At 45.3% G+C, this 27820-nt stretch overlaps 2 protein-coding genes across 14 annotated transcripts in view; both read right to left on the reverse strand.

Annotated features, from left to right (window-relative positions):
* GLE1 (GLE1 RNA export mediator) overlaps positions 1–13889 on the reverse strand; it is a 44191-nt gene extending 30302 nt beyond the window's left edge. The window contains exons 1-3 of the mRNA XM_027104655.1: positions 13725–13889; positions 8498–8719; positions 2508–2618 (exon numbers count right to left, since the gene is read on the reverse strand). Coding sequence (XP_026960456.1) covers positions 2508–2618; positions 8498–8719; positions 13725–13823 — 432 coding nt within the window. The 5' untranslated portion in view covers positions 13824–13889. The remainder of the gene's footprint in view (positions 1–2507; positions 2619–8497; positions 8720–13724) is intronic.
* Positions 13890–15591: 1702 nt separating this feature from the next.
* The window catches only part of ODF2 (outer dense fiber of sperm tails 2), a 31242-nt gene continuing 19013 nt past the window's right edge, over positions 15592–27820 (reverse strand). For 12 of the 13 annotated variants that reach the window (XM_027104658.1, XM_027104656.1, XM_027104659.1 and 9 more), the window contains 10 exons: positions 27289–27474; positions 26655–26764; positions 24782–24917; positions 22346–22456; positions 22096–22200; positions 20907–21065; positions 19460–19560; positions 17812–17974; positions 17263–17388; positions 15821–16815 (listed from right to left, as the gene is read on the reverse strand). In XM_027104658.1, the coding sequence (XP_026960459.1) occupies positions 16627–16815; positions 17263–17388; positions 17812–17974; positions 19460–19560; positions 20907–21065; positions 22096–22200; positions 22346–22456; positions 24782–24917; positions 26655–26764; positions 27289–27474 (1386 nt within the window). In that variant the 3' untranslated portion in view covers positions 15821–16626. Of the gene's footprint in view, positions 16816–17262; positions 17389–17811; positions 17975–19459; positions 19561–20906; positions 21066–22095; positions 22201–22345; positions 22457–24781; positions 24918–26654; positions 26765–27288; positions 27475–27820 lie in introns of all 13 variants that reach the window. The other variant, XM_027104666.1, reaches the window with a different exon arrangement.

Here is a 27820-nt window from a genome sequence, read left to right on the forward strand (position 1 = left end):
TCCATTTTAGGACTTTGTCCTGAGGAAATACTTGCATATGTGTGCAAAGATATATGTACAAGGGGACTTCCCACATGCCACGGAACAACTAAGCCCGTGTGCCACAACTACTGAGCTCACGTGCCACAACTACTGAAGCCCCCATGCCTAGAGTACGTGCTCTGCAACAAGAGAAGCCACTGCAATGAAAAGGCCGCGTGCCACAACAAAGACCCAACGCAGCCAAAAATAAATAAAATAAATAAATTTATTTTAAAAAAATAGATATATGTACAAGGATGCTCATTGATAATGAGCATCCTTGTTGATAATGGTAATAAATTTGAAACAATTTAAATTAACAGGGAAATAGTTAAACATATTACAGTAGGTCATACTAGAAAATACTCTGCAGCCTTTAAGGAAGATGACATGCTGTATACACTGGCATGGTGATATGTTAATATATATTGTTAAGATATTAGGCTATTGTTTTTGTTTTTTTTTTTGCGGTACACAGGCCTCTCACTGTTGTGGTTTCTCCCGTTGTGGAGCACAGGCTCCGGACGCGCAGGCTCAGCGGCCATGGCTCACGGGCCTAGCCGCTCTGCGGCATGTGGGATCTTCCCGGACCGGGGCACAAACCTGTGTCCCCTGCATCGGCAGGCGGACTCTCAACCACTGCGCCACCAGGGAAGCCCCAGGCTATTGTATTTTAAAAGTTATTTTAAAACTTCCAGTAGGGCTTCCCTGGTGGCAAAGTGGTTAAGAATCCGCCTGCCAATGAAGGGGACACAGGTTCGAGCCCTGGTCCAGGAAGATACCACATGCCGCGGAGCAACGAAGCCCGTGCGCCACGGCTGCTGCTGCGTTCTAGAGCCTATGAGCCTCAGCTACTGAAATCTGCACATCTAGAGCCCGTACTCTGCAACAAGAGAGGCCACTGCAATAAGAAGCCTGTGCACCGCAGCGAGGAGTGGCCCCCACTCGCTGCAACTAGGGAGGGCCCATGCACAGCAACAAAGACCCAACTCAGCCATAAATAAATAAATAAATAAATTTACAAGAAGAAAAAAAAACTTCCAGTAGAAGGCGGCAAATTGAACACAAATATATATCTCCTCTCCTCTGAGACTGTTTAATTAAAAGTTGGGAAGAAAAAAAAAGACTCAACAACAGAGAGCACATGAGGAAGATTATCAGCAAGGAAAACCTTTCTACTCGCATCTGGAGGACAGAAAGTCCATGCAGAAGTGATGATTGAAAGAAGAGAGCTGAGAAAACTCAAGAAGAAACTGTCTTTCTCTCTCTCACTATCTCCATTGCTACCCGCTCCCCTCCAGTCTAAGCAACTGTCATCCTTTTTTATCCAGTGTCAAAGTGAATGCTTCAATGACTGTTGCTGTCTCTCATGCAGATTATAATAGTCTTCTAACTATATTTTAGAACCTTGGTTCTATGTTTCTCCCTCCAGCATACAAACTCTATGAGGACATGGATTGCGTCTACTTTGTTCACTGGTTTTTTTTTTTTTCTTTTGGCTGTGCCACGCAGCTTATGGGATCTTAGTTCTCCAACCAGGGACTGAACCCGGGCCATCAGCATTGAAAGCATGGAGTCCTAACCACTGGACCGCCAGGGAATTCCCTGTTCACTATTTTATCTAGGCCTAGAACAAAAGTGCTCAATAAGTATTTGGTGATTCCATGAATAAATGAATGAGGGTAGATGCTAGAAGACTTTAAATTTATAAACTCATGTACTCTTTAAAAAGTTTTACAGGGACTTCCCTGGTGGCACAGTGGTTAAGAATCCGCCTGCCAATGCTGGAGACACGGGTTCAAGCCCTGGCCCAGGAAGATTCCCACATGCTGTGGAGCAACTAAACCCCTGCGCCACAACTACTGAGCCTGTGCTCTAGAGCCCGCGAGCCACAACTACTGAAGCCCACGTGCCTAGAGCCCGTGCTCCACAACAAGAGAAGCCACCGCCATAAGAAGCCTGCGCACCACAACAAAGAGTAGCCCGCACTCACCGCAACTAGAAAAAGCCTGCGTGCAGCAACAAAGACCCAACACAGCCAGAAATAAATAAATAAAAATTTGAAAAAGAAAAGGTTTTACAAAACATGCATTGTTTTTCTAATAAAAAGAATAAAGTCAAATAAACTAATTAAAATAGTGCTATTCTTTTTTCAAGAGGCTGTTAAGGTCAATCTTCTCAGTATAACCTTATCTGACAACAAAGATCATCTTCAAATTTTGGAGAAGTAAATGGAAGCCAGGAAAGCCCAGGTAATTTTCCCAAAGTCACACGTAAAATAGAAGAGGTAGGATTTGAAACCAGATTTGACTTTAGAGAGCTTACTCTTGACTGCTATGTTATGCTATCTCCCCAGCTGAATCAGAGCTACTAGTAGGTGGGGCACGATGATTATTAGTACATGGTGGACATTCATAATCCCTGAGGAACTGCATTTAAACGTGGCTCCCTAGGGTCACACCTGTCTTACTTCAAGGGTTACTTACTGCTCCTTTCATTCTGTGCAGCAGCTCATACATTCGGATGCAGCCTTCCACTTTGATCCCCTGGGAGGACTGAAGTACCATAGGTTCTGTATGCTGGGACTCGTATTTGTCCTATACAGACAGAAGATGGAAAAATTAAGCTTTTAAGACGGTAAAGTTGGTGTTATTCAATCTGAACAAAAATCACATCCTTACTTATGAACAACCAATAACAACAACAAAACAATACATGTTAGAACCAGTGTGCTTTTCATGATATTGACCTTATTCTAATTGGTTTCCTTAATAAAGTGGATGTTTTTGCTTTGTACAGTTTTTTGTGTTTTTTTTTTTTTTTTTTTTTGCTTGCTCGTTTGTTTTGATTTGTCCAGCACATTTTCCCCATTTCTTCTAATAAGTGTCCGTTTTTGCTGGGTTGGTTTGGATGGAGAAACCCCAGCCCACATCCCCGATTCTTCCACGCCCCCTAGTGTCAGGGGTCACTAAGCATGTGAGCAGCCTGGCAATCAAAGTATTCTATTCCCTTGTACCCAGTATCTACTTCAGGAATGAGGCTTATGACCTAAGCTAAGCCAGAGTCCATCTCTGAATTTTCCTGATGGAGCTATTTGGGATGGCTTTCTCTTATTCTGGGGATGCTAAGCTAAGAAGATATGTGTCTAGGGCTACCAAGAGACATCCTGCCAGACAGTCTATCTGAAAGATGAAACCAAGACGAGTTAGACAGAACTGAGAAATGGAGAAGCAAAGCCCTGGGTCTGAGTCACTGAATCAAGTGAGAAATAATATCAAGGACAGACAAGCAGAAAATAGATCCTCTAGATCTAATTGATTCGAAATGCACTCCTAGATTTCCTGGTTATATGAGCTAATTAATTTCTCCCCTGACTCCCTTGTTTTGCTTAAGCTAGTTTAAACTGGGTTTCTGTTACTTAAACACCAAAAATTTGTAAATGATACAATTCATTATATAAAGCCATCCAAAACTTTACTTAAACCTTAAGAATTACGGAATTTTATACCTGGAGAGGACCTTGGCAATGTAGTCCAGTACCAGATTTACAGATGAAGAAACTGAGGCCTAAGGAGGGAAAGATGCCTGCCTGAGGGCATGCCACACTATTAGCAGGATCAGAACTAGAAACTGCTGCCTCTGAGAAGCTGCTCATAGAAACTTAAATTTTTTTTTAAATTTTGAAATAATTATAATTTACAGGAAGTTAGAAACAGTAAATTGATGGTACGAGCCACAGAACTTATTCAGATTTCACCAGGTTTTACAGGAATTCATTTGGGTACGTGTATAGTTTTATGCAATTTTATCACATGTGTAACCACCATCACAAAGTACAGAAGTGTTCCATCACCATGAAGCTTCCTTGTGCTACACCTTTATATTGCTAATCTGTTCTCCATCTCTATAATGATAGCATTTCAAGAACGTTAAATAAATGGAACCATACAGCACAGAATCTTTTGAGATTGGCTTTTTTCACTTCGTATAATGCCTCTGAGATCCTAAGTTGTTGCATATTATCAAGGACTTGTTCCTTTTTATTGCCAGTCGTATTCCATGATAGAGATGTACCAGTTTGTTTAACCATTCATCTGTTGAAAGACATTTCACTGTTTCCAGCTTGGGGATATAATAAATAAAGCTCCTATGATCACTGGTGTACAGATTTTTATGTAAATATAAGTTTTGATTTCTCTGGGAAAAATGCCCAAGAATGCAACTGCTAGGTCATATAGTTAAGCACCTATTTAGTTTTATAAGAAACTGCCAAACTGTTCTCTAGAGCGCCTGTACCGTTCCACATTTCCACCCAAAATACACGAGTGATCCAGATTCTCCACATCATTGTCAGCATTTGGTGGTGTCACTATTTTTTATTTTAACCATTCTGATAGGTGTGTAGTGCTACTTCGTCCTGGTTTTAATTTGCATTTCTTTAATGGCTAATGATTGTGAACATATTTTCATGTACTTATATTGTCTATATATTGTCTTAGGTGAAATGTCTGTTCATATCTTTTGCTCATTTTCTAATTGAAGATTAGAAAGTTTTTGTTTAACCTCTGAGTTTTAAAAATATATTCTAAATATATATTCTCGATATATATTTTAAATATATTCTAGATACATAAACCTTTGTCAGATAGGTCGTTTGCAACTACTTTCTCCCAGTCAGTAGCTTGTCTGATCATCCTCTTCACAAGGTCATTCACTGAACCACGCTTTTCATTTGATGAGGTCCAATTTATTAATTTTTCCTTCTATGGATTAAGTTGTTGTTTTTTTTTGCGGTACGCAGGCCCCTCACTGTTGTGGCCTCTCCCGCCACGGAGCACAGGCTCCGGACGCGCAGACTCAGCGGCCATGGCTCACGGGCCCAGCTGTTCCGCGGCACGTGGGATTTTCCCGGACTGGGGCATGAACCCGTGTCCCCTGCATCGGCAGGCGGGCTCTCAACCACTGCGCCACCAGGGAAGCCCGATTAAGTTTTTAGTGCCAAATCTAAAAACTCTTCACCTAGTCCTAGGTTCTGATTATGTTTTTTTTTTTCCCTAAAAGTCTTATAGTTTTACATTTAAGTTCATGATCATTTTGAGTTAATTTTTATGTAAGTTGTAAAGTTTAGGCTAAAGTTCATTTTTGTGTCTATGATGCTCAATTGCTAGAAATATTTTTTAAAGACTAATATTTTAAAAGATGAAGTGTGAAATATAAACTAAAAAGTAAACTTTTGATGTATGTAATCATGCAGTCTTTCATAATATGAATAATCATCTCTGTCCTGTATTATTTTTTAGGATTATTATTTACTGTACAATAAATTCTTTCTTATTGTGAACAACTCTTGCAAAGACATTTCTCCAAAGAAGATATACAAATGGCTAATAAGCACATGAAAATATGCTCAACATCACTAATCATTTAGGGAAATGCAAATCAAAACCACAATGATACACTTCATGCCCACTAGGATGGCTTTTGTAAAACAAAACAAAATAAAAACAAACAAACAGACAAAAACAACCCAGCAAATAACAAACGTTAGCAAAGGTGTGGAGAAACTGAAACCCTTGTGCATTGCTAGTAGGAAAGTAAAATGATACAGCTGCTGTGGAAAACAGTATGATGGTTCCTCAAAAATTTAAACATAGAATTACCATATGATTCCTCAATTCTACTTCTGGGTACATACCCCAAAGAATTGAAAACAGGTACTCAAACTAATACATGTACATGCGTATTCAGAGCAGCACTAGTCACCAACAGCCAAAAGGTGGAAGCAAGCTAAACGTCCAGTGACAGATGAATGAATAAACAAAACATGGTACACACAGTGGAGTATTATTCAGCCTTAAAAGGAAGGAAATTCTGACACATGCGACAACATGGATGAACCTTGAAGACATTATGCTAAGTGAAATAAACCAGTCACAAAATGACAAATATTACATGATCCCACTTATACGAAGTACCTAAAATGGTCAAATTCATAGAGACGGAAAGTAGAATGATGGTTGCTAGGGACTGGGGGTAGGGGGAAATAAGGAGTTATTTATTTATTTATTTATTTATGGCTGCGTTGGGTCTTCATTGCTGCGCGCGGCCTTTCTCTAGTTGTGGTGAGCGGGGGCTACTCTTCGTTGTGGCACACGGGCTTCTCACTGCGGTGGCTTCTCTTGTTGTGGAGCATGGCACGCGGGCTTCAGTAGCTGTGGCATGCAGGCTCAGCAGTTGTGGCTCGCGGTCTCAGTAGTTGTGGCTCGCAGGCTCTAGAGAGCAGGCTCAGTAGTTGTGGCACACAGGCTTAGCTGCTCCATGGCATGTAGGATCTTCCCACACCAGGGATCGAACCCGTGTCCCCTGCCTTGGCAGGTGGATTCTTAACCACTGCACCACCAGGAAAGTCCTGGAGTTATTGATTAATGAATGTAGTGTTTTTAGTTTTGGGTGATGAAAAAGTTCTGGAGATGGATAGTGGTGACGATTACACAACACTATGAATGTACTTAATGCCACTGAATTGTATTCTAAAAAATGGTTAAATGGTAAATTTTATGTCATGAATATTCTACAATCTAAAAAAAGGTTTAAAATTTAAAAACAAATGTTCATACCCTTTTATCTTTGACGCCAGTCAAATCATTTGGGCATTTATTTTAAGATATTAGCCAGAAGACATATTTTAAGATTAAAAACGGAAAGATCTCTCTGCAGAAAGTTTCTCAGTGTAATATCTTTAAAAGCAATAAAATGGAAAAATATAAATGCCTAATAATAAAGGAGCAGTTTAATAAATTACAGGATATTACATATCCTCTAAGTAGGCATTTACAAAGGTGGAAATAACGTGAACAAATAATTCAAATAGTTCATGAACAAAATAAAGTTAGGAAGGAAAATCAGAACATGAAAGTGCACATACAATTTAATTATGCCAAGGTACAAGGATGCAGGCATATGAAAGTGGAAAGAAGTAACTGATGACTGAAATGATGAAACCATAGGGAGATTTAACTTCTTCCTTTTGTTGAATTGATAATATATTTTCAGTAAACAAAAGTCTGCAGTGAGTATGAACAAAAAGAACAAAGAACTTTGTCTTTTGGAAGCTAAACGTGAAAAATGTAATCTCTACCTTTCTAAAGAGTTGCCTAGTCTTATTTTGCTGGCACAAAAATCTAAAACTTGAAAAAGCACAATAGTGCTTAGGAGTTTTGGGCTTCCCTGGTGGCACAGTGATTGAGAATCTGCCTGCTAATTCAGGGGACACGGGTTCGAGCCCTGGTCTGGGAAGATCCCACATGCTGCGGAGCAACTAAGCCCGTGAGCCACAACTACTGAGCCTGTGCGTCTGGAGCCTGTGCTCCGCAACAAGAGAGGCCGCGATAGCGAGAGGCCCGCGCACCGCGATGGAGAGTGGCCCCCGCTTGCCACAACTAGAGAAGGCCCTCGCACAGAAACAAAGAGTCAACACAGACAAAAATAAATAAATAAATAAATAATTAAAAAAAAAAAAAAGAAAGAAAAAGCACAATAGTGCTTAGAAGTTTAGAAGACTTTTTTTCTATTAACTCTTGTTATACTAGTTGTTATATCTTACTTTGATCCAGAAAGGATTTAATGCAGCTTATAAGGGAACATAAAGCATAACAACAGGACTTCCCTGGTGGTGCAGTGGTTAAGAATCCGCCTGCTGGTGCAGGGGATATGGGTTTGAGCCCTGGTCCAGAAGATCCCACATGCCGCGGAGCAACTAAGCCTGTGCACCACAACTACTGAGCCTGCGCTCTAGAGCCTGCAAGCCACAACTACTGAAGCCCGCATGCCTAGAGCCTATGCTCCGCAACAAGAGAAGCCACTGCAATGAGAAGTCTGCACACCGCAACGAAGAGTAGCCCCCGCTCGTTGCAACTAGAGAAAACCCGTGTGCAGCAACTAAGACCCAATGCAGCCATAAATAAATAAATAAATAAATAAGTCTAGAGATACAAAGAAAGAGAAGAGAAAAGAGAAGAGCAGAGCCCCAGCAACAATTTAACTGTTTTAAGTGGGAGAAACAAAGGCAGGAACAAAATAGAGCCAGAAAGAAGGTAAAAACTCATACAGAAGCAACAATAAGGTATGTAAATCTAAGAGCAAGTATAAAATTTACTCTAAGCTTTCCAGCAGCCAACAACAAAAAGGGAGACCTTGTTGAGTTAAACAGATGCAACGCTCATGAGAAAAAAATCCACTTGCTCATGAAATTAATTACTATTCTTGGTACTAAGAATAGAGAGGAATTTCTCTCTCTGGGTCTTCATAAAGAGAACGCTGGGTGATGTGGAAAACACTGTCGCTACAAACAGCTACAAGAATTCGAAGAAGCAACCATTATTTTCTCCAGAGTAAGGTCACTGTAGTATGACAATGTTAAACACTTCAACTTTGCAGCCACCATTGTGTTTTGTCTTAAACTGATCAAAAGCCTTACCTTGGTTCCATCTGGTGTTGCTGAGGAGACTGGTGAGAAGGCAGGGTCTCTGACAGGAGATTTGGGAACAAATGAAGGTTGGCCGAGGGCTGAAGTAGATCTAGGGGATGTTGAAGTCTCAGAGGGAGGTGGGTTCTCTTGCATATTGGGTAGGACATGATCTACTACCCATCCAGAGTAAGAAGACAGCTTGGGAAGAGACATACATTCTTCTAAAACATCCTAGAGGGAAGAAGAAGGTTAAGCTCAACTTGAATGTCAACTGATCTAAGCAATCAAAAATAATTTTGTCCTTATAATCCACTACATGCTTTACTGAAAATCTAAGAAGGCCTAAATAAATATATACATACATACATACCAAAGACCCAAAGTAACTGTATTAACAATCAGAGATGAAGAGAAAGTACAGTAGCTTCTTGATAATGACCTTGACTATTATCCTTTTAGAGTATCAGACTAAATAACCCTAACTACAGAAAAAGGAACAATGCACAAAGATGGTCATTAAAGCAGATTTGAGGGCTTCCCTGGTGGCGCAGTGGTTGAGAGTCCGCCTGCCGATGCAGGGGACACGGGTTTGTGCCCCGGTCCGGGAAGATCCCACATGCCGCGGAGCGGCTGGGCCCGTGAGCCACGGCCACTGAGCCTGTGCATCCGGAGCCTGTGCTCCGCAACGGGAGAGGCCACAGCAGTGAGAGGCCTGCGTACCGCAAAAAAAAAAAGCAGATTTGAAAGCAATCTAAAACGTTGTAACAGAAAAGAACATGAAAGGAATTTTGAAGTAAACTATGGTATACACACTCAGTGAATATTAGTCATTTAAAAATGCCAATTGTGAATCCTATGTAAGGTTCAAATTTTTCCAGTTTTATTGAAAAATAATTGACAAACACCACTGTAAAATTTTAAGGCCTAAACACGATGTTTTGATTTATATATATTGTAAAATGATTAAATAGGTTCAGCTAACAACATGCATCTTCTCATATAGATATAATCAAAAGAAAGAAAAAAGGAAAAAAAATTTCTTCTTGTGATGAGACTCTCAGCAGGTACTCTCTTCACTTTCCTATATATTGTATAGCTGTGTTAGCTAACAGTTGTCAAGTTGTATATTACATCCCTAGTACTTATCTATCTTATAACTGGAAGTTTCTATTATTTGACGACCTTACTCCATTTCCTCCTCCCCCAAGATTCAATTTTAAGTGAAAAAACAAGAGTATAAATAACTATGTCTACAATGATATAAAATAAATACAAATAAATACCCTAACAAATTTGAAAGAAATATACCAGAAGTTAAGCTTGGGTGATCAGTGACATATTTCTACTTGTTCTAATTTTCTGTATTTAATTTCTAAATGAACATGTTATACCTTTTAAAATGAAAATAAGCAAATAAAAAATAGGCATAGAAAAGTGCTTACTAGGGACTTCCCTTGTGGTGCAGTGGTTAAGAAGCCCCCTGCCAATGCAGGGCACATGGGTTTGACCCCTGGTCCAGAAGATCCCACATGCTGCGGAGCAACTAAGCCCGCGCACCACAACTACTGAGTCTGCACTCTAGAGCCTGTGAGCCACAACTACTGAAGCCCACGCGCCTAGAGCCACAACTACTGAGTTTGAGCTCTAGAGCCCCCAAGCCACAACTACTGAGCCTGTGTGCCACAACTACTGAAGCCCGTGCGCCTAGAGCCCGTGCTCCGTAACAAGAGGAGCCACCGCAATGAGAAGCCCGCACACCACAATGAAGAGTAGCCCCCACTTGCCGCTACTAGAGAAAGCCCACACGCAGCAATGAAGACCCAATGCAGCCAAAAAAAAAAAGTTCATTTGGATCATATTTTAGATTCCACTTGTGATATCATATGGTATCTGTCTTTCTCTTTCTGGCTTACTTCACTTAGTCTGATAATGTCTAGGTCCATCCATGTTGCTGCAAATGGCATTATTTCATTCTTTTTATGGCTGAGTAGTAGTCCATTGTATACATATACCACATCTTCTTTATCTCTTCATCTGTCAATGGATATTTAAGTTGATTCCATGTCTTGGCTATTGTAAATAGTGCTACTAACAACATTGGGGTGCATATATCTTTTCAAAAGGGAAGCCTCATACACTGGGGTGCAGTGTATGAGGCTTCCCTTTTCTCCACATCCTCTGCAGCATTTATTATTTGTAGACTTTTTAATGATGGCCATTCTGACCAGCATGAGGTGGTACCTCAGTGTAGTTCTGATTTGCATTTCTCTGATAATTAGCGATGTTGAGCATCTTTTCATGTGCCTATTGGTCATCTGTATGTCTTCTTTCGAGAAATGTCTTCTGCTCATTTTTGGAATGGGTTGTTTGTTTTTGTTATTGAGTTGTACGAGCTGCTTGTATATTTTGGAAATTAAGCCTTTGTCGGTTTCATCGTTTACAAATATTTTCTCCCAGTCTGTAGGTTGTCTTTATTTTGTTTATGGTTTCCTTTGCTGTGCAAAAGTTTGTAAGTTTGATTAGGTCCCATTTGTTTATTTTTGCTTTATTTCTATTGCCTTGGAAGACTAAGAAAACACTGCTATGATTTATGTCAGAGAATGTTCTGCTTATGTTTTCCTCTAGGAGTTTTATGGTGTCATGTCTTATATTTAAGTCTTTAAGCCATTTTGAGTTTATTTTTGTGTATGCTGTGAGGAAATGTTCTAACTTCATTGATTCATGTGCAGTTGTCCAACTTTCCCAACACCCTTCTGAAGAGACTGTCCTTTCTTCATTGTATATTCTTGCCTGCTTTGTTGAAGATTAATTGACTGTAGGTGTGTGGGTTTATTTATGGTCCCTCTATTCTGTTTCATTGATCCATATGTCTGTTTTTGTCCCAATACCATGCTGTTTTAATTACTGTAGCTTTGTTGTATTGTCTAAAGTCTGGGAGGGTTATCCCTTCAGTTTTGTTCTTTTTCCTTAGGATTACTTTGGCAATTCTGGGTCTTTTGTGCTTGTATATAAATTTTAGGATTACTTGTTCTAGTTCTGTGAAAAATGTCATGGGTAATTTGATAGGGATTGCAATAAACCTGTAGATTGCTTTGGGTAGTATGGCTATTTTAATAATATTAATTTTTCCAATCCAAGAGCATGGGATATCTTTCCATTTCTTTGAATCATCTTCAATTTCCTTTCCTTTATCAGTGTTTTACAGTTCTCAGAATATAAGTCTTTTACCTCCTTGGTCAGGTTTATTTCTAAGGTTTCTTTTTTTGGGGGGGGGGATGTGACTTTAAAAGGGTTTTTTTTTTTAAACTTTCCCTTTCTGATATTTCATTGTTAGTGTAAAGAAATGCAACAGATTTCTGTATGTTAATCTCATATCCTGCTACCTTGCTAAATTTATTTATCAGTTCTAGTAGTTTTTCTGTGGAGTCTTTAGGGTTTTCTATAGATAGTACCATGTAATCTGCATATAATAACAATTTTACCCCTTCCCTCTGATTTGGATACCTTTCTATTTATTTCCCTTGTCTGACTGCTGTGGCTAGGACTTCCAATTCTATATTAGATTAGGAGTGGTGAGAGGGGGCATCCTTGTCTTGCTCCAGATTTTAGCAGGAAGGCTTTCAGCTTTTCACCACCACTGAGTATTGTGTTGACTGTGGGTCTGTCCCACAATAAAAGTAGCTTTATTTGTCCCATAATAAAAGTAGCTTTTATTATGTTGAGATATGTTCCCTCTCTACTCACTTTGGAAAGAGTTTTTATCATGAAAGGATGTTGAATTTGAGACAACTTTTTACTCTTTCTTTACGCCAAAATAAATTCCAGGAGCAAAGTTTCAAATGTAAAAAATAAACCCATAAAAAACACCATCAACGGAGAAAATAATTTCAACTGACAAACTAGAAAAAAAGATGCAATATATATCACAGATAAAGGAATATTATTATCCTTAATACATAAAGAACTTATAAAATATTAGCAAAACCCCAATAGAAAAATGAGCAAAAGACATAAACTGGCAAATATACACACACAAGGTTACAAGTAGTGGATCACAACTCATTGAATAAAATAGGAACCCATGAGGATACTGATATAAACAATTAAACAGAAGGAACCCATGAGGATTCTGATATGAATAATTAAACGGAAGAGAAAAGAAAGCTCTTCCTTACAGTAGAACGCCAGCTGACAAACGTAGGAATGGTAGCTATGAAGAAACACCATTCGTCTACATCACAGAAAAGACTGATTCAGGAAGAAATCACCAATAAATGCTAACGGTGGAGGTTTGATAAGAAAAAAATATTTTGGTGTAACCTTGGACTACCTCCCAACAAAATACTAAGAAGTTACAAAAGGGAAAATGATGAACTTTAAGTGAATTTTACGTGGAAATATCTGGAAGTTACCATTGTAACCAAGTGATCAATGTGAGCATCACCAGTGTTGGGATGGGCTGAAGCATCTATGTGTGACTGATGTGACTTACTGAGGACACAGCATCATTTCTGTGGTAGTCCTGCTAAGAATGCATAATCTGAGTCTACACCATACAGATTCAGGCTGGAATTCATCCTATAGAATGTAACATATGTATTCTTTAAAACCGTCAAAGACATGAAGACAGAAATGCTTTAGAAGTGTTTCACATTTAAGTCTGAAGAGACAAGACATCATACCTGTAGCTAGATTACCAGCAACTCGGGAAGAGGAGTTATGCCTTAACCGTCTCTATATTCCCCCACCTGCGCGGTCTAGTACAGGGCTTTGCGAATCTTAGATGCAGTGACCACGCCCCCATTAAAGTTCCCAGGTTCGTCCAACTTCCGTCGTCTAAAAGTTTGGTCATTTCACTGGCAGCAATAAGTTAGGTCCTGTTAACCGTTCACCACTAAATCTGGATCTCCTAACACAAGAGACGCGCAGTAAACTAACTGACCCTGAGAGGCCAGGATTGCTTTGACAACATAGGCGCAGGCACCTAACGCCAGCTGCGGGGAGCAATGAAGCCTTCAAAGAGCACGTCTGAAGGGAGCACGTCTGAAGGGGAGCTCCACGGAAGGCTAGAATAGGCGAGAGACGGTGGTGCACACACGGGAGTCAAGCAGCAAACCCGGGCTGTTACAAGAACGCACCGGTTCCCTGGCGCAGGACATGCCAAGGGCTAGGGAAGAGCAGAGTCCCGTGACGAGGGGCAGGAAGGACCACCGCCCCCTTTGGGGCCACTGCTCACCTCGCCCCGCAACAGCCAATCGCGGTGGTAGCAAATGCGACCTTTCTCAGACCTGCGCAGCGCCTGCAGGGTCTCCCAGCAGCGACCCTCGGAAGGCATGGCCTGCCCCGCTACAGGTCTCCAGGGGCGCCGCTTGAGACAAAACGAGTCCTCGAATCAGCCGACCGGAAACAGGTGCTCGCTTCCGCTTCCGGGGCGCACACGTAGCGACGCAGTTCAATCCCGCCCCTAACGGCTGCATGGCCCCACCTCCGGCACTGAGCCCGCCCACCAACGCGCCTGCGCACAGGGCTTGGCCCGAGGCTCGCTCCCCTGCAGGGAGCTACGACCTGGGGGCTTCAGAAGGCTGGGCCTTCCGGGTTGCAGAAAACTGAACAGGTATTGATGAGCATGTGGAGAAATTGGAACCCTCATACATACGCTGCCAGTGGGACTCTAAAATGGGTCAACTCCTGTGGAAGACAGTCTGGCAGTTCATCAAAAGGTTAAAGAGGGACTTCCCTGGCAGTGGTTAAGACTCGTGCGCTTCCACTGCAGGGGCCGCGGGTTCCATACCTGGTCGGGGAATTAAGATCCCGCCTGCCTGCGGCCAAAAAAGTTACCATTAACCCAGCAGTTCTACTAAATATATACGCAAAAGAAATGTGTCCACACAAAACTGGTAGAATATTGAATTACTTGTAACAGCCAAAAAATGGAAACACGTGTGTTCGTCAACCAATGAGTCAATAAAATATGGTGTATCCACAAAATGTGATATTATTGGGCCATAAAAATGAAGTACAAATACACGCTACGACATGAACCTTGAAAACATCGTGCTGAGTGAAAGAAGCCAGTCACAATATGGTATGATTTATGTGAAATGTCCAGAGTGACAAAGCCAGAGAAACAGACTATTAGTGGTTGCCAGGGGCTGGGGGGAGGGGAATGGGGAGCAGCTGCTAATGGTATGGGTTCCACTGGGGTGTGATGACAATGTTTGAGAATTAGCTAAAGGTGGTGGTCGCACAACTTTGAATATACTAAAAGCCACTGAATTATACACTTTAAAAGAGTGAATTTTATGTGAATTATCTCTCAGTAAATGAAATGTTCACCATTGCCTGAGGCCAGCTTTAACTAGGACCCTTTAACTTTTGACCCTTTTGCCCATTTCATGGGATCTCAGTCTGAGGCAGAAAGGAAAACTCTCGAGTTTGAAGCAATATAAACATTTCCCACAAACTCTCTGGACTTTTTGGAATACAACATTTTACGAAGAAAAATAGAACGCTCCTTGTAGCAATGGACCGGAAAAGAGGTGCTTCCCGCACCATCGTTACAAATAGCAGAACCCTGCACTGAGGAGGTTTTCATTAGTTTGGCAAACTAATGAAATGACAAACTATACAGAAATGAATGCACATCGGTGTAAGTTTGCCAACTGTTTTTTCTTAGGAAGAGCTTTCATACATTGTATGAAAGTTCAAGTCCATTTGTGTTAAGGGTGTGAAAATAGGCTTGGTTTTGTGGCAGTGGTAGCCGGTAGTAGTCATTTCAGTGACCTTCCTTGGCAAAATTAAAAGCTGGAAATAAAATTAAAAACAAACAAACAAAAAAACCCAAAACATTAAAAGCTGGAAACTACGCATGTCTCCAAAACGGGGGGGGGGGGGGGGGTGGGGCGGTTCTGGTAGTGGAATCCAGATGGCTGGGTGGGAGCCATTGCTTTTGAGGACATAGGGGAACTCCTGGACTTGGGTTAGAGTGGCTGAGAGAGGACCAGACTGGATCTCCCAGAGGTCAGTACCAGCATAGTACACCAAATTTGTTCTCTTCTCTCTGAAGAATTTTTTTTTCTTTTAAATACAGGAAAATGTGAAGAGAACAAAAATAGCCCATAACCTTATCATTCAGAAAACAATTAACATTAAAAAAATAGTAATACATACACATCCCATCTTCCTCCTAACAGCTAAAGTAGGCTGCCCTCACACACTGAGCAGTGCCCTTCAGTGTGTCTTCTCCAGGCCTTTCATGGGATTGTAAGTGAAAGCACGCAAAGGAGAAAGAGCCAGCCTGGCCAAAATGAAATGAGGAGTCTCACACACCAAGTCCTTTAAAAACGTTTACTGGCTCTCCTGCAGCATTTTACTGAATCATTTTTAGAAGAGGGCTGGGGCGGGTAAAGGAAATCATCCGATGGAGACTTAAATACTGATTATAAAAGCTTTTTGTAAAACAACATACATGTTTCAAGAATAAATGCATTCCACAGATACAAACCTGGCAAAGAGAAAAATCAATGAGATTGGGATTGTACTTTTACAAGGCGAACTGGACATAAGCCCTCGAGTGTCTATTGGCAAGTGCGTGAGGGCAAGTGGCCTTGAGGAAACTTGGCCATGAGAGGTTTCCACTGGGCTTGGGAGGGGAGCACCTTGGGGAAAACACCATACCCGTGAAATAAGGGAAACAGCAAGTGAACATGAGGAGCAGTGAGGACCTCTGGCGAACAGCTCCTGCTGGTTCAGGTCAGGGAAAACCCAAGAGACAGTCCTAAAAAGAAGAGAGCTGTAAGGGAACTGGAGGGCAAGTCCAGTCCAAACATTCTCTTGGGAAAGGAATGAGCAAAGTCACGGTGAGTTACAATCTGACCCTAATAGTAGTAACTTTAAGGCCTGTCAGGGTAATTAAAAACTTCCGTCAGGCGATGCTGTCAGAGAGGAGAGAACGAAGTGGGTTCTGCTTCATCCCCTGCTGCTTCAGGCACTTTTCTGGAGCTAGTAGCTAAGACAAGACCCTGAACATACTTCATCACAGGACGAGAGAGGAAAACCAACAGGCTTTCTGGGTATGGCTTAGCAAAGCCTCAGTTCCCACGGCATCCATCCGAGCTCCTAGCCCAAGAGTGGCTGCCTTAGGCAGGAGGAGACCGGGAGCGGATGGGAGAGCTCGTTAGGTAGGAAGTGTAGGGACCATCCCCAAACACGTTGGCATAGGACGACTTCAGGAACTGGACGTAGTTCTGCATGCTGCGGTTGGTGCTCTCCGACTGCTCCAGGCGGTCTTTCAGGTCTTGCAGGCGGCTCTGGTAGCGGCGGTCAGCCTAAGAGGAGGAACGGGGGCGGGGCCAAGTGTGTGTGACATCCAGAACAGACAAATCCATAGCGACAGAGACTTTATTAGTGGTTGCCAGGGGTTGGGGCAGGGGAATGGGAGTGGCTGCTAACAGGTAATTTTCTTTCTGAAAATATTCTAAACCTGGATTGTGGTGATAATGGCACAACACTGAATATACTCAGAACCACTGAATTGTGCAATTTGAATACGGGAATTTTACGGTAAATGCTGTCTTAACAAAACTGTTAATAAAAAAGGGGGTTGGCCTGGGATATCCTGAAGGGACGGGAAAGTGATGCGAGAAAAATAAAACCATGTCATATTCATAAAAACAACAGAACATCTTGCCCTGCAGGCGCCAGGAAGCTCAGATCTCAACCCACTCCCTTCTTGTCTGCTCCTACCCCGTCCTCCCACCCCCAGCCCGACTCACATCATCCCGGCTCCGCCGGAGCTGGCTGAGTTCAGTCTTGGTCCTGCTCAGCTGGGCCTCAAGGTCCAGGATTTTGTTCTGGGCTGCTCGCTCCTTGGAGGCTGCGTGCTCCTTGGTTTGTTCCACCTGCCAGAAACGCACAGAGGTGGGGCTGGCTTACCTGGCATGGGGAACACCTGGTAAAGAGAAGGCTGGGCCGCTCCCACTAACTGGTCTCGCTGCGGACAATTCTCTGGAGCCTCAGGGCAGGAGCAAACTATGGGGACAACTTCTGCAACCCCGCTTTACCTGCCCTTTGCCAACGCTCCATGAGTCATCACCTAAGACGTGGTACACCTGTCTGATGCCCACTCAGGCAGCAATCAAAGGAGCGGTTGTGAATAAAGTGCCAAGTCCTTTACGATAATTGCTCACTTGATCCTTATGATGATTTCATGAGGCAGGTACTACTTCTATGTGCCCATTTCTCAGATGGAGAGATAGGCTCAGAGGGGTTAGGCGATTTGTCCAAAGACACAGAGATAGGTTAGTAATAGAATTGAGACTGACCTGCCTCCTGGCATCTTCAATGGCGCTCTCCAACTGCCTCGCCAGGGTCCCACATTCCCGGGTTTTCTCTTCTAGTCGCAGCTGGGACTGGTGGATTGCCTCCTCCCTCTTGGCAATCACCTGTAGGAACTCGATATTCTGGGCACTGGTCGCCTCCAGTTTCCTAGGTGAAAGCATTCAATCAGATCCTGCTCGTCCCCCTGCCTGTCGGGTTCCACACAGCTGGGGGCTGCCAGCCACCCCGGGCTGGGGTTCTCATCACACCAAGAATCTCCAAGGAACAACAGGAATAAACCAAAGAAATCTGCTGAGCAGCAAGGCGGCAAGGAGCTGTACGAAGAGTGGGAGAAGCACAGACTGACCGCGGCTGTGCTAAGTCTGTATGTCATCACGTGTAATACAGCAACTTGCGGCTCAGGCAGGTGGGTTCCATCATGATTCCCACTTTACAGATGAAGAAACTGAGCCGAAGACAGCTGAAGTCATTGGCTGAGGCCAGCACAGCTAGCACGTCTGTCACCGAAACCTACATGCTTAACTTCTTCTGTTCACTGTTGCCTCCCTCAGCAAAGGGACTTCAGCTGCGCCACTCGACATCATACATGACCAGCCATGGGGCAGCAGTGACCATCCCGTGTGTACACATGGTCCCCGCTGCACTTCCAGGGCACCTTCCAATTTAAGGAGCTCTGCAAGTCCTGCTGAATCCAGCTACACCTTCGAGGCCAGCAGAGTAGAGGTGGAGCCCAGGGCAGACCACCTGCTTTAAGTCCCTGCTGGCAGGCTGTGTGAGCCACCTGGGCCAGTTACAGCCTCCTGGGACCCCAAGCCTTTCACCTCTGAAAACTGAGGCTCCAGCCCTCATTTTACAGATGCTAAAAGCCCTGGAGGAAGACAGTCTAAGTCGCAGCTTTGCCAAGTACCAGCTATATGACCTTGGGCAAGTCACTTAACCTCTCCCTGAGCTCAGTTTCCTCACATCTAAGATATCAACTCGTATATACTAACATATATGGCACATTTTTGCATGCCGGGTAGTAATGCTAAGCCCTTTGAGGATTATCTCATGGAGGACTCACAATAATCCCATGAGCTGGGTTGTTATCCCTACCTTGGTGCCTTTCTCAAGGTGAGTAAACAGAGGTTCAAAGGGTGAAATGACTTGCTCAAGATCACAATGCAGGTTAAGTGGCCAAGTTGGGACCAAGGCCCAGAGCTTCTGATTCCAAAATGTGTCCTCTTTACCCGACTGCTTCCAACAGTCCATGAGGAACAGGGAAGAACAGATCAGAAAGGTCTTGGGAAGGACGATCGGGAACAAAGAGCAGAATGGGGGGAGGCCCCCACCGCAGCGTCCTGGCCCTGCCCGTTTGCTTGGACGAAGCGTGCCTTTCTGATAGGTGATGCCTATGGATGGTCTGACCTTGATCACACTGCTATGGAGCGTCCCCCCTGGCCGGAGAACGCCTTCCTCTCTCCCACAATGCCTACCACTGCAATGGAAGCAGCTTTTCCTCTAAGGTCTGCCTAGTACCTTCCAGGGCCTTGAGTCCCTCAAATACTTCTGCACACTAGGCCCAAAGCAGCTAAGTGGCTGAAAGTCTCAGGTCCTAGGAAGAGGACAGAGATGGGACCAAGTGCCTCTAACCTCTCCAGTTCATCCACCTTCAGACTCAGCTGTTTATTTTCCTTCTGGGAAGCCTGATGTTTCTCTCTTGCCATCTCCAGCTTGTCCCCCTGATGTTCGATCTAAAATGACAGGAACACAGACTGGTTTACGAAAGAACTTCCCGGTACAGCCCTCCCTTCTCCCTGTGACCTGTCATCCACACCCAGGAGAGAGGCACACTGCCCTCAGCAGGCATCTGAGTCTCAACGCACAACCTGGAGGAGAGGGGAGAGCGGGGACAGGTTAGGCCCGACCCCCGAGACTGAAGGCTTTCCTGCGCCGAGAGAAGCCAGCTTCGATCCTGAAGAGCCACGACGACACTTCCTTGATCAGGAGAGGCCAGTCAGTGGGATCTGGGCGGACGTGAGAAGGCAGAAGCAGACGGCAGGCCTAACTGGCCCACATGACACACCACGGAGCTTTACCGAGGATGTAGTTGGGACCGCTGAGTTCATTCTTCTTAAATGGGGACAAATGCAGGCAAGGCCACAGGAAATCTACTGAGTCCTTCAGGCTGGCAAGTTTGAGAAGTTATCCAGAAGGCTGCTTTCTGCAGAAGCCTCAGACGTCTGGGCCTGAAAGGCCCTGAGAATGCTCGGGTTCAAGAGAAGCCTGGTGATTTAAGAGTGCTGAGAACCTGGGCTTGGGAACCAGACAGAGCTGGCTGGGTTCCAATCCCTGTTGACAAGTATTAGCTCTGTGACCTCAGGCAATGACTTCTCCCCTCTATGCCCTGGGCTGCTTTCTGTAAAATGGGGAAAATAAGACCCCTTACAAAGTTCCCGGGAGAATTCAATGAGGGAATGCTGGAGCACCAAGCACGTGCTCAAACAATGGTAGCTACTTTCACTGGTACTACAAGGAAGCAGGTTAAGAGAGGGGAAGGGTCTTGCCCAAGGTCACAGTGCAGACGAGAGGCATAGCATTTCTTAGACACCGTAGGCTTGGTTCCAGTAACCCAGAGGCAGACTGCTTCTGGTAGAAAGGAAGTCCTCTTTCAGGACCCCTAGCTCAGGCAAGGGGTCTGTTAGGACTACGGAAAGGCAGCTAAAGCAAGAGAAAGATGGAAAAAAAGAAAACCTATGGCTTGGTGTCTGCTGGTGGCGCATGGCTGAGGGCAGCAGCGGAGCGGGAAGGGCAGAGGCTGGCGGAGCCTTGGAACCCTTGGGGAGGGGCAAGAGCAGGAGGGCCCGGCAGCTCCAATCGAGTGGCGGCTCCTATAACTACAATCACATTGTGCAAACACAAGGCATTTGGCACACCAGACTTTTATTTCACAGCACTGATGATAGCTCACTCCTCTGAGAAAGCGGCAGCCAAGAAAAAGGAAGTGGTCCTCCCTGGGGGCCGGGGGGCGTGCAGCTCATCTTGATAAGCGGGCCCCTGCTCGGGCTAGTTCGTGGGAACCTTTCTGCCAGTCCCTTACCCGGCTGCGCAGGTCTGATATGATGGCTGTGAGGTCGATATTCTTCCTCTCATAGCCCTGCAGCTGGTCTTGGCACTCTGCCAGCTTAGCCTCCGTGATCTTGAGAATATCAGGCAGCTGCTGCAGGTCAGCCAGCTGGGACTGGAACTGCCTCCGCGCCTGGAGTGGGAGAGAGGGGCCCACCGTTGGGAAGGGCCTGACTGTTGAAGAGGCCAGGCAGAGTGCTTTGGATTTAGGGCAGGGCCGCCCTTAGTCCCCAGAAAGGATCCTGAAAGATCCACGGGCAGAAGTGCGGCCTCCCTGCAGGCCACTGAGGGTGTCTAGCTGATCTCTGGGGGGACACACTTGGCCCTGACTGGCCACTTGAGCCTGCCACTCCTTCAGTCATTGAAGAATAATGGCAACCATGTAGCAAACTCCAGGACCCAGGCATTACTCATTAAATTCATACAACAACCTATTAAGTAGGTGCCGTTATCCCCATATAAGGACGCTGAGGATCAAAGGATCATTTGCCCGTGGTCACTCAGCTACAAATTGGCAGAGGCAGGATTCAAGTCTAGTCTAACCTCAAAGCCCCTGGGAAGGCAATCACAATGCTCTAGGTCAGAGGGAAAGCTACGGCCTATCTGGGCTTAGTGCATCCTTGTATTAACGAGGAGCCTGAGGACTAGAGAGAGGCAGTGACTTGCCCAAGGTTATGCAACAAGTTAATGGCTGAGCCTGGACTCAATCCATCTCCAAGGTTACTATTAAGATGACCCCTTTGCTTCTAGAGAGACAAGTCATCTCTAGAAGAATAAGGCTCTTTGGGGAAGGGGACAGGAGGAACACTTTCGGTTGGCACAAAATAAAGACACCACACAGAATGAAATAGGCACAGCTAAGGCCTGACAGATCTGTGGATTTGAATCCACTTGGATGTTCCAAGCAGGGGAACTTTTTTTTAAGGAAAGTGAAGAAAGAAGGTAATCAGGATGAGAAAGAGGGATAATGAGGAAGCAGGAGAGAAGGAAGAGATGAGACGAGGAAGGAGAGAGTACGTACACAGTAGAGTGGACCAGCCCAGCAATAAGAACCTTCATGAATCTCTGTCATCCACATCGGAAAGGGCCAATGACAAACAAGACGGACAGACTGACAGACATGGGACTGGGTAGGGGAAGAGAGCGAGGAAGGGGAACAATACCGTTTCAATCTCTTTGTTCATCTCATCTTTAAGGATCTTGTTCTCTTTGTCACAGCGTTCCAGCTGGGCAGCCACTTCATCAGCCTCCAGCCTGGTCTTCATCACCTGGGGACCAAGAAAGCATTGGGCCATCTTGGGCAGAGCCAAGTTTTGGTGAAAAACACCTTCCCAGGAGAGGCCTTATGGTAAGTCTCCATCCCAGCCTGCTGGGAGGCGCTGCCCTGGCAGGCTTGGCACCTGAGAGGCCTACCTGACTCTTATAGTTGTCAATCATTCCCTCGTAGTTCTTAACCGATGCCTTCAGTTGCTGAACCTCGACGTGCGCCTGGCTGAGTTTCTCCTCCATAGGGGTGAAGCTAGCCTAGAAGGGATGGCTCGTCGGTCACCAGCGGGAAGGTTCCGGGGCAGGTGGCCATCCCAACCCCAGCTCCTACTCCGAGGGGCCAGCAAAGGGAAGCCCCACCTACTCAAACCCACACCAGCAGTTTTCCTCAGAGAGGCACCAGGGCAGGATTCCTGATAAGACCAACTCAAGTGCATACAGATGCAAATAAGAGACTCCTGTGTTTTTTGTTCTTATTACAAAAAGCAGTACATTATGGGGGAATTCCCTGGCGGTTCAGTGGTTAGGACTCAGTTCAGCACTTTCACTGCCAGGGGCCCGGGTCCAATCCCTGGTTAGGGAACTAAGATCCCACAAGCCTTGCGGCTTGGCCAAAAAAAAAAAAAAAGAGCACTACATTATCACTAAAGAAAAGGGAGATAAAACCAAGAAAAATGAATCATGATGCCTTATTATATGGCTATATATTGACAACCGTGTAGCTATTTTATTTTTTCCAATAAGAATGGGATTATGATATACTTACTGCCTTGCAACGAACTTTTTCAATTAACAAGTAAGTTGGGAACTACTTCTCTCATCAATGAATGTTCTCCTACAACCCAAATGCTCACCTTAGCAGATGGGACAAAATAAATCACGGTATCTCAAAAAAATAACAAGCAATCATTTAAAAGAGATAAAGCAAAAAAAAAAATCTAAAAAGATATCCACGGAATATGGTTGAAGGAGAAAAGCGAGCTGCAGAATAATGGCTGGATGAATGGATGTGAATGTGTTTGAATGTGTATGTGAGTATCAGGGGAAAAAACTGGAAAAATACACATCTACGGTAACAGGGACCTTCACTTCTATATAACGTTTCTGTGATGTTTTCAACTTTCACTATGAGCATATTTTATCTTTGTAATGATAACAGCTAGGAAAATACACTTCTACAATCATTTTGAACAGTCACACTGTGTTTCACCACACAGACATACCATACTGCAACCAATACCCCAGCTAATTGTTAGACACGGGGCTTATCTGTCATTTATCCAACAATTGCACTACAAGAAATGAGATACTACTATCCTCCCACCAGAGTGGCTAAAATGAAGAAGATGGACAATACCAAGTATTATCTCACATATCCCTGATGGGAGCGGAAATCTGTACAACCGCTTTACTATTTGGTGACATCTACCACAGCTGAATTTGTGTACACCACCTGATGACTTGGCATTTCTATTATACTTCAAGGTATAGAAACTGTAAAAATACACCAAATATATGCACCAAAAGAGGTACAAAGATGTTCTACAACCCAAATGTCCACTGACAGGAAAATGGATAAACACATCGTGGTACATTCATACACTGCACTGCACTGAGAATGATGAACTGCCACACATGACATGGGTAACTTCCACAAACATAATGCTGACTAAAAGCCATAAAGGCCAGGCACAAAGTTCAAAACCAGGCAAACTAATCTGCGGTGACAGAAGTCAGGATAACCGTGCCCTTGGCAGGGGGTGTCTGTAACTAGGCAAGGTCACCGGGGTGCTGGCTTTAAGGTTCAATCAGGGTGACTGATGGACAAAGTTACATTCATTTTGTGTACCTTTCTGTATTATACTTCCTTAAAATCAATTTTACTTAAAAAAAGTCAGTAATAAATAAATAAATAAATAAATAGATCTAGATGTTATTGCCCAGATCAACTAAAAACCAAGATCCAACCTGGCTCTGCAACATCTACCTCTTTTCGGTTGCCTCTCGCCCTCGGTGTGCTGGGAGGGTGTAGAGGGAGTGGTTAAGAGCTAGTGGTTAGAGCCCCAGGGTCAGACTGAGGTTCAAATCCCAACTCCAACGCTTCCAAGGGCAAAATCTTGGCAAGAAACTTAAACTCTAAGCTTCAGTTTCCTTATTCTGTAAAGTAGAGATAATAATTACACTATTGGGAGGCTAAAGTGAGAATTAATGCATGTGAAGGGGCCCAGTAGTGCCCCAGAAGAGTCAATGTTAACCTCAAAGTCAGGTCCATCTCACGTGCAGGGGCTGACTGTCATGCTAAGCACTTCACATGCATCACCACCTTCTCACAAGGACCTCATTTCCTCCCGTTGAGGAAACTGCAGCAACACAGGAGGAAACGTCCCGTTCAGGTCCTGCAGCTCTAAGAGGCAGAGTCAGGACTTGAATCCAGGTCTTTCCGACTCCAGAACAAGCCCTCTTATCACGCTGCTGCCTCCAGGCCCTCTGAAGGCCCCGGTGGTCATCTCTGGGGCCCAACCAGGAGTACCATCAGCCTCTGCTCTCCACCCAACCGTCCTGGTCCCGGCTCTCACTACCGACCTTCAGCCTCTCATTCTCTAGCTTGAATGCGGAGTACTCGGCAGTCTGCCGGTGTAGTCTCTCCACCAGGCTGTCCCGGTCTTCCCGCATCTTCTCCTCCAAGGTTTGTTGTTGGTTTACAAGATCTGTCACCCGGCTGGAAGGTCACAAAGTGAAAGCAGACAGAATCAATTCCACAGGTTGGGAGCAGCCCTGGACTTGGTATGGAGTAGGGCCAAGTGTTCCTACCCAGGTCACCCATGTCTCTCTTCTTGGCACCTGCCTGCTCTCCAGTCTCCACCCTGAGGAGCAGCTGCCCTGCCACTGCCGCCTGTGGCATTCCCAGGTATCCCACTTGGTATTAACAGCCTTTTAAGGTTTGTCTCTCATACCACCCCCTCCAAGAAGCCTTCTCTGTTGTGATCCTCCCGTGAGGCTGAGACACTCCCTGAAGACAAAGTCCAGAGACACAGTCCCTCCCCAGCTCCCCACGGCACCCCCTGGATCTCTTAACCCGTTAGGAACTGAAGTTAGGACAGAACTCGCAGGCCCAGTGGTCGGGGATAACCCCAGGCACCCGTCTCTCTCAGACACATATTCCACTGGGGTTCTGTCTCCTCCAGTCGAGGGCAGGTGCCATGAGCAATAACAAGGCACAAGCTTCCCTTGCTCCCTTCCCCTACCCGCAGGCCCTCAGCAGGGCTATAATCCAAGAATAGAGACTGAGGAGAAGAGCACTGGGGCTTTTGACTGTAGACCCACCTGATACTGCAGAACCTTTGCACAGTGTATGTTTTCAGTATTGATAAATTACAGTTCACCACTCAGCAAATATTTAGTGAGTACTGACTAGGCCCAAGGAAACGCCTTGTATTGGTTTACTGGCAAACTCCTACGCAACTTTATTTTTTAGTTTTTAATTTTTTAAATTTATTTATTTCATTTATTTATTTTTGGCTGCGTTGGGTCTTCATTGCTGCACACGGGCTTTCTCTAGTTGCGGCGAGTGGGGGCTACTCTTCGTCGAGGTGCGCAGGCTTCTCATTGCGGTGGCTTCTCTTGTTTCAGAGCACGGGCTCTAGGTGAGCGGGCTTCAGTAGTTGCGGCACGCGGGCTCAGTAGCTGTGGCTCGCGGGCTCTAGAGCGCAGGTTCAGTAGTTGTGGCACACGGGTTTAGTTGCTCCACGGCATGCGGGATCTTCCCGGACCAGGGCTCGAACCCATGTCCCCAGCATTGGCAGGTGGATTCATAACCACTGTGCCACCAGGGAAGTCCAATGCATTTGTTTTTTTACTGCTGTAACCTTCAAGGCCAACACATAGCCTGTTATATAGTATGCTCGATAAGTATCTTTAAATGAATGATCACATGACTATAGCTGACTCTCAGAATGGTCACTGTTGACAGTTCACCAGTGGCAAGAAAGGTATGAGTTCAGTCACCCTCAACTTGAGGCCACTTTTGCCCCCTACTCCCAGGCCATTCCTCTGACCTACTGACTGGTGGACAAAACGACTGAGAGAAGACAGAGGGATTACCAGCTGCCCTGTGCCCCAAGGACAGGAAGGAGGATACCTTCCTGAGTGCCTGTGCCCATTTCCCATGCCGTGCAGACTGGGGCCCAGCTCAAGCCCAGGTATGAGCAGAGAAGGCCCCTGCATAGTGCCTGCCGGGGGGTAGGATGCTGGGGCGGGGGCTGGCACCAGGACCCAGGGTCCAACCAGAAGGCCCACCCCAGGGCCGCCCACAGCTCAGTCCGATGCAGTCCCTGACAAGAGGAGACCAGATGGCAGCTGTGTGAGCGACGTGAGCTGTCGCGGGTTGCCTGGCGCCGTGCACTGGCACACCCCCTCCTCCCATTGGCCCACACGCCCTCTCCTAACACAGACGTACTCGTTCAGGACAATAATTTCCAGCTCGAGGTCCCCCTTGTCTTTCACAACTTGGTTGTAGCGGCTCCTCCATGATTCCAGAGTGGATAAAGCTTCAGCAACATAAAGATCCTGGGAACATGGGACAGAAGGGTCCATCAGCCTGGTGTCACCGCTGAAGCCAAGCGAGCTGGGAGTCACCCCAGGTCACCCCTCACCCTGATAACTTCAACCTCACTCCTGAAATTCCTTCCTAGAAGCACTGAGAGTGAAGTGGGAGCCCAGCTGTTGCTTTTCAGTTTCCAGCATCCCACGCGCCCTGACTGCAAATCCTTCCTTAACTGTCATTCCCACCCACAATATGGATGTGGTTAAAATGTCCCACAAACCCTCCACTTGTCTCCAGCCAGCTGCCCACCCCCATCGTCATCCTTTTACCCATTTACTGCCCCCCCGCCTCTCCCTCCACCCAGCAGCCAGCAGTCCTCCCAGCTCATTCACCCTTTTCCACTGCCATCTTCCTCTCCGTTCGCCCACCCGCCCGGCCACCTCTACTCAGCTTTTCACCTCTCCCTGCTCAAAGCAGCCATTCGCTGGCAGCCAACCCACCCCCGACCCTTCACCGTCGGCCAGCCCTTCTCGGGGAGGCCTGCTACCTTGTCAGCAAGCTGCACGTGCAGCTGCTCAGCGTACTCCTCACTCTTCTCAGCTCGTTCTTTCTGGGCTCGGATGGCCCTCTTCAAGGACTCTTTGTCTCGTTCTCCCTTCTGCTTCAGTTCCTTCAGCTGCTCCATGATGGCCTCCACTTCCACCTTATGCTGGTTTCCGCTGCGCTCCAGGTTCTGGGAGAGGACGGCCCGGGAGCAGGTGCGGGGAGAGGGACAAGGAAGGCCGGGAAGGGGCAAGGCAGAGAGTAGAGGTGAGAGGGGATGAGCAAAAAGAAGGAATGAGGGAGAGAGAACTCAGGTCAACTGTGTGGAGGCATAAAGCTCCCACAGTGCAGAGCAGAGGTGGAGGCCCTTCCCAGCTCTCCGTAGCACCCCTCCCATTACTGAACCCACTGGGGTCTTAGTGTGAAGATAGAGCTCTTCTGGAATCCTTCCTTGAACTCAGCATAGTGGTCAGAGATATTCCTCAGTCCCTCAGCAGAGCTGTGACCTCAGCAGGTCCCTGGCTCAAAGATGCAAG

Source organism: Aethalodelphis obliquidens, unplaced genomic scaffold (genome assembly GCF_003676395.1).
Source record: "Aethalodelphis obliquidens isolate GAN/ISIS:26980383/991018 unplaced genomic scaffold, ASM367639v1 scaffold7, whole genome shotgun sequence".
Taxonomy (NCBI): domain Eukaryota; kingdom Metazoa; phylum Chordata; class Mammalia; order Artiodactyla; family Delphinidae; genus Aethalodelphis; species Aethalodelphis obliquidens.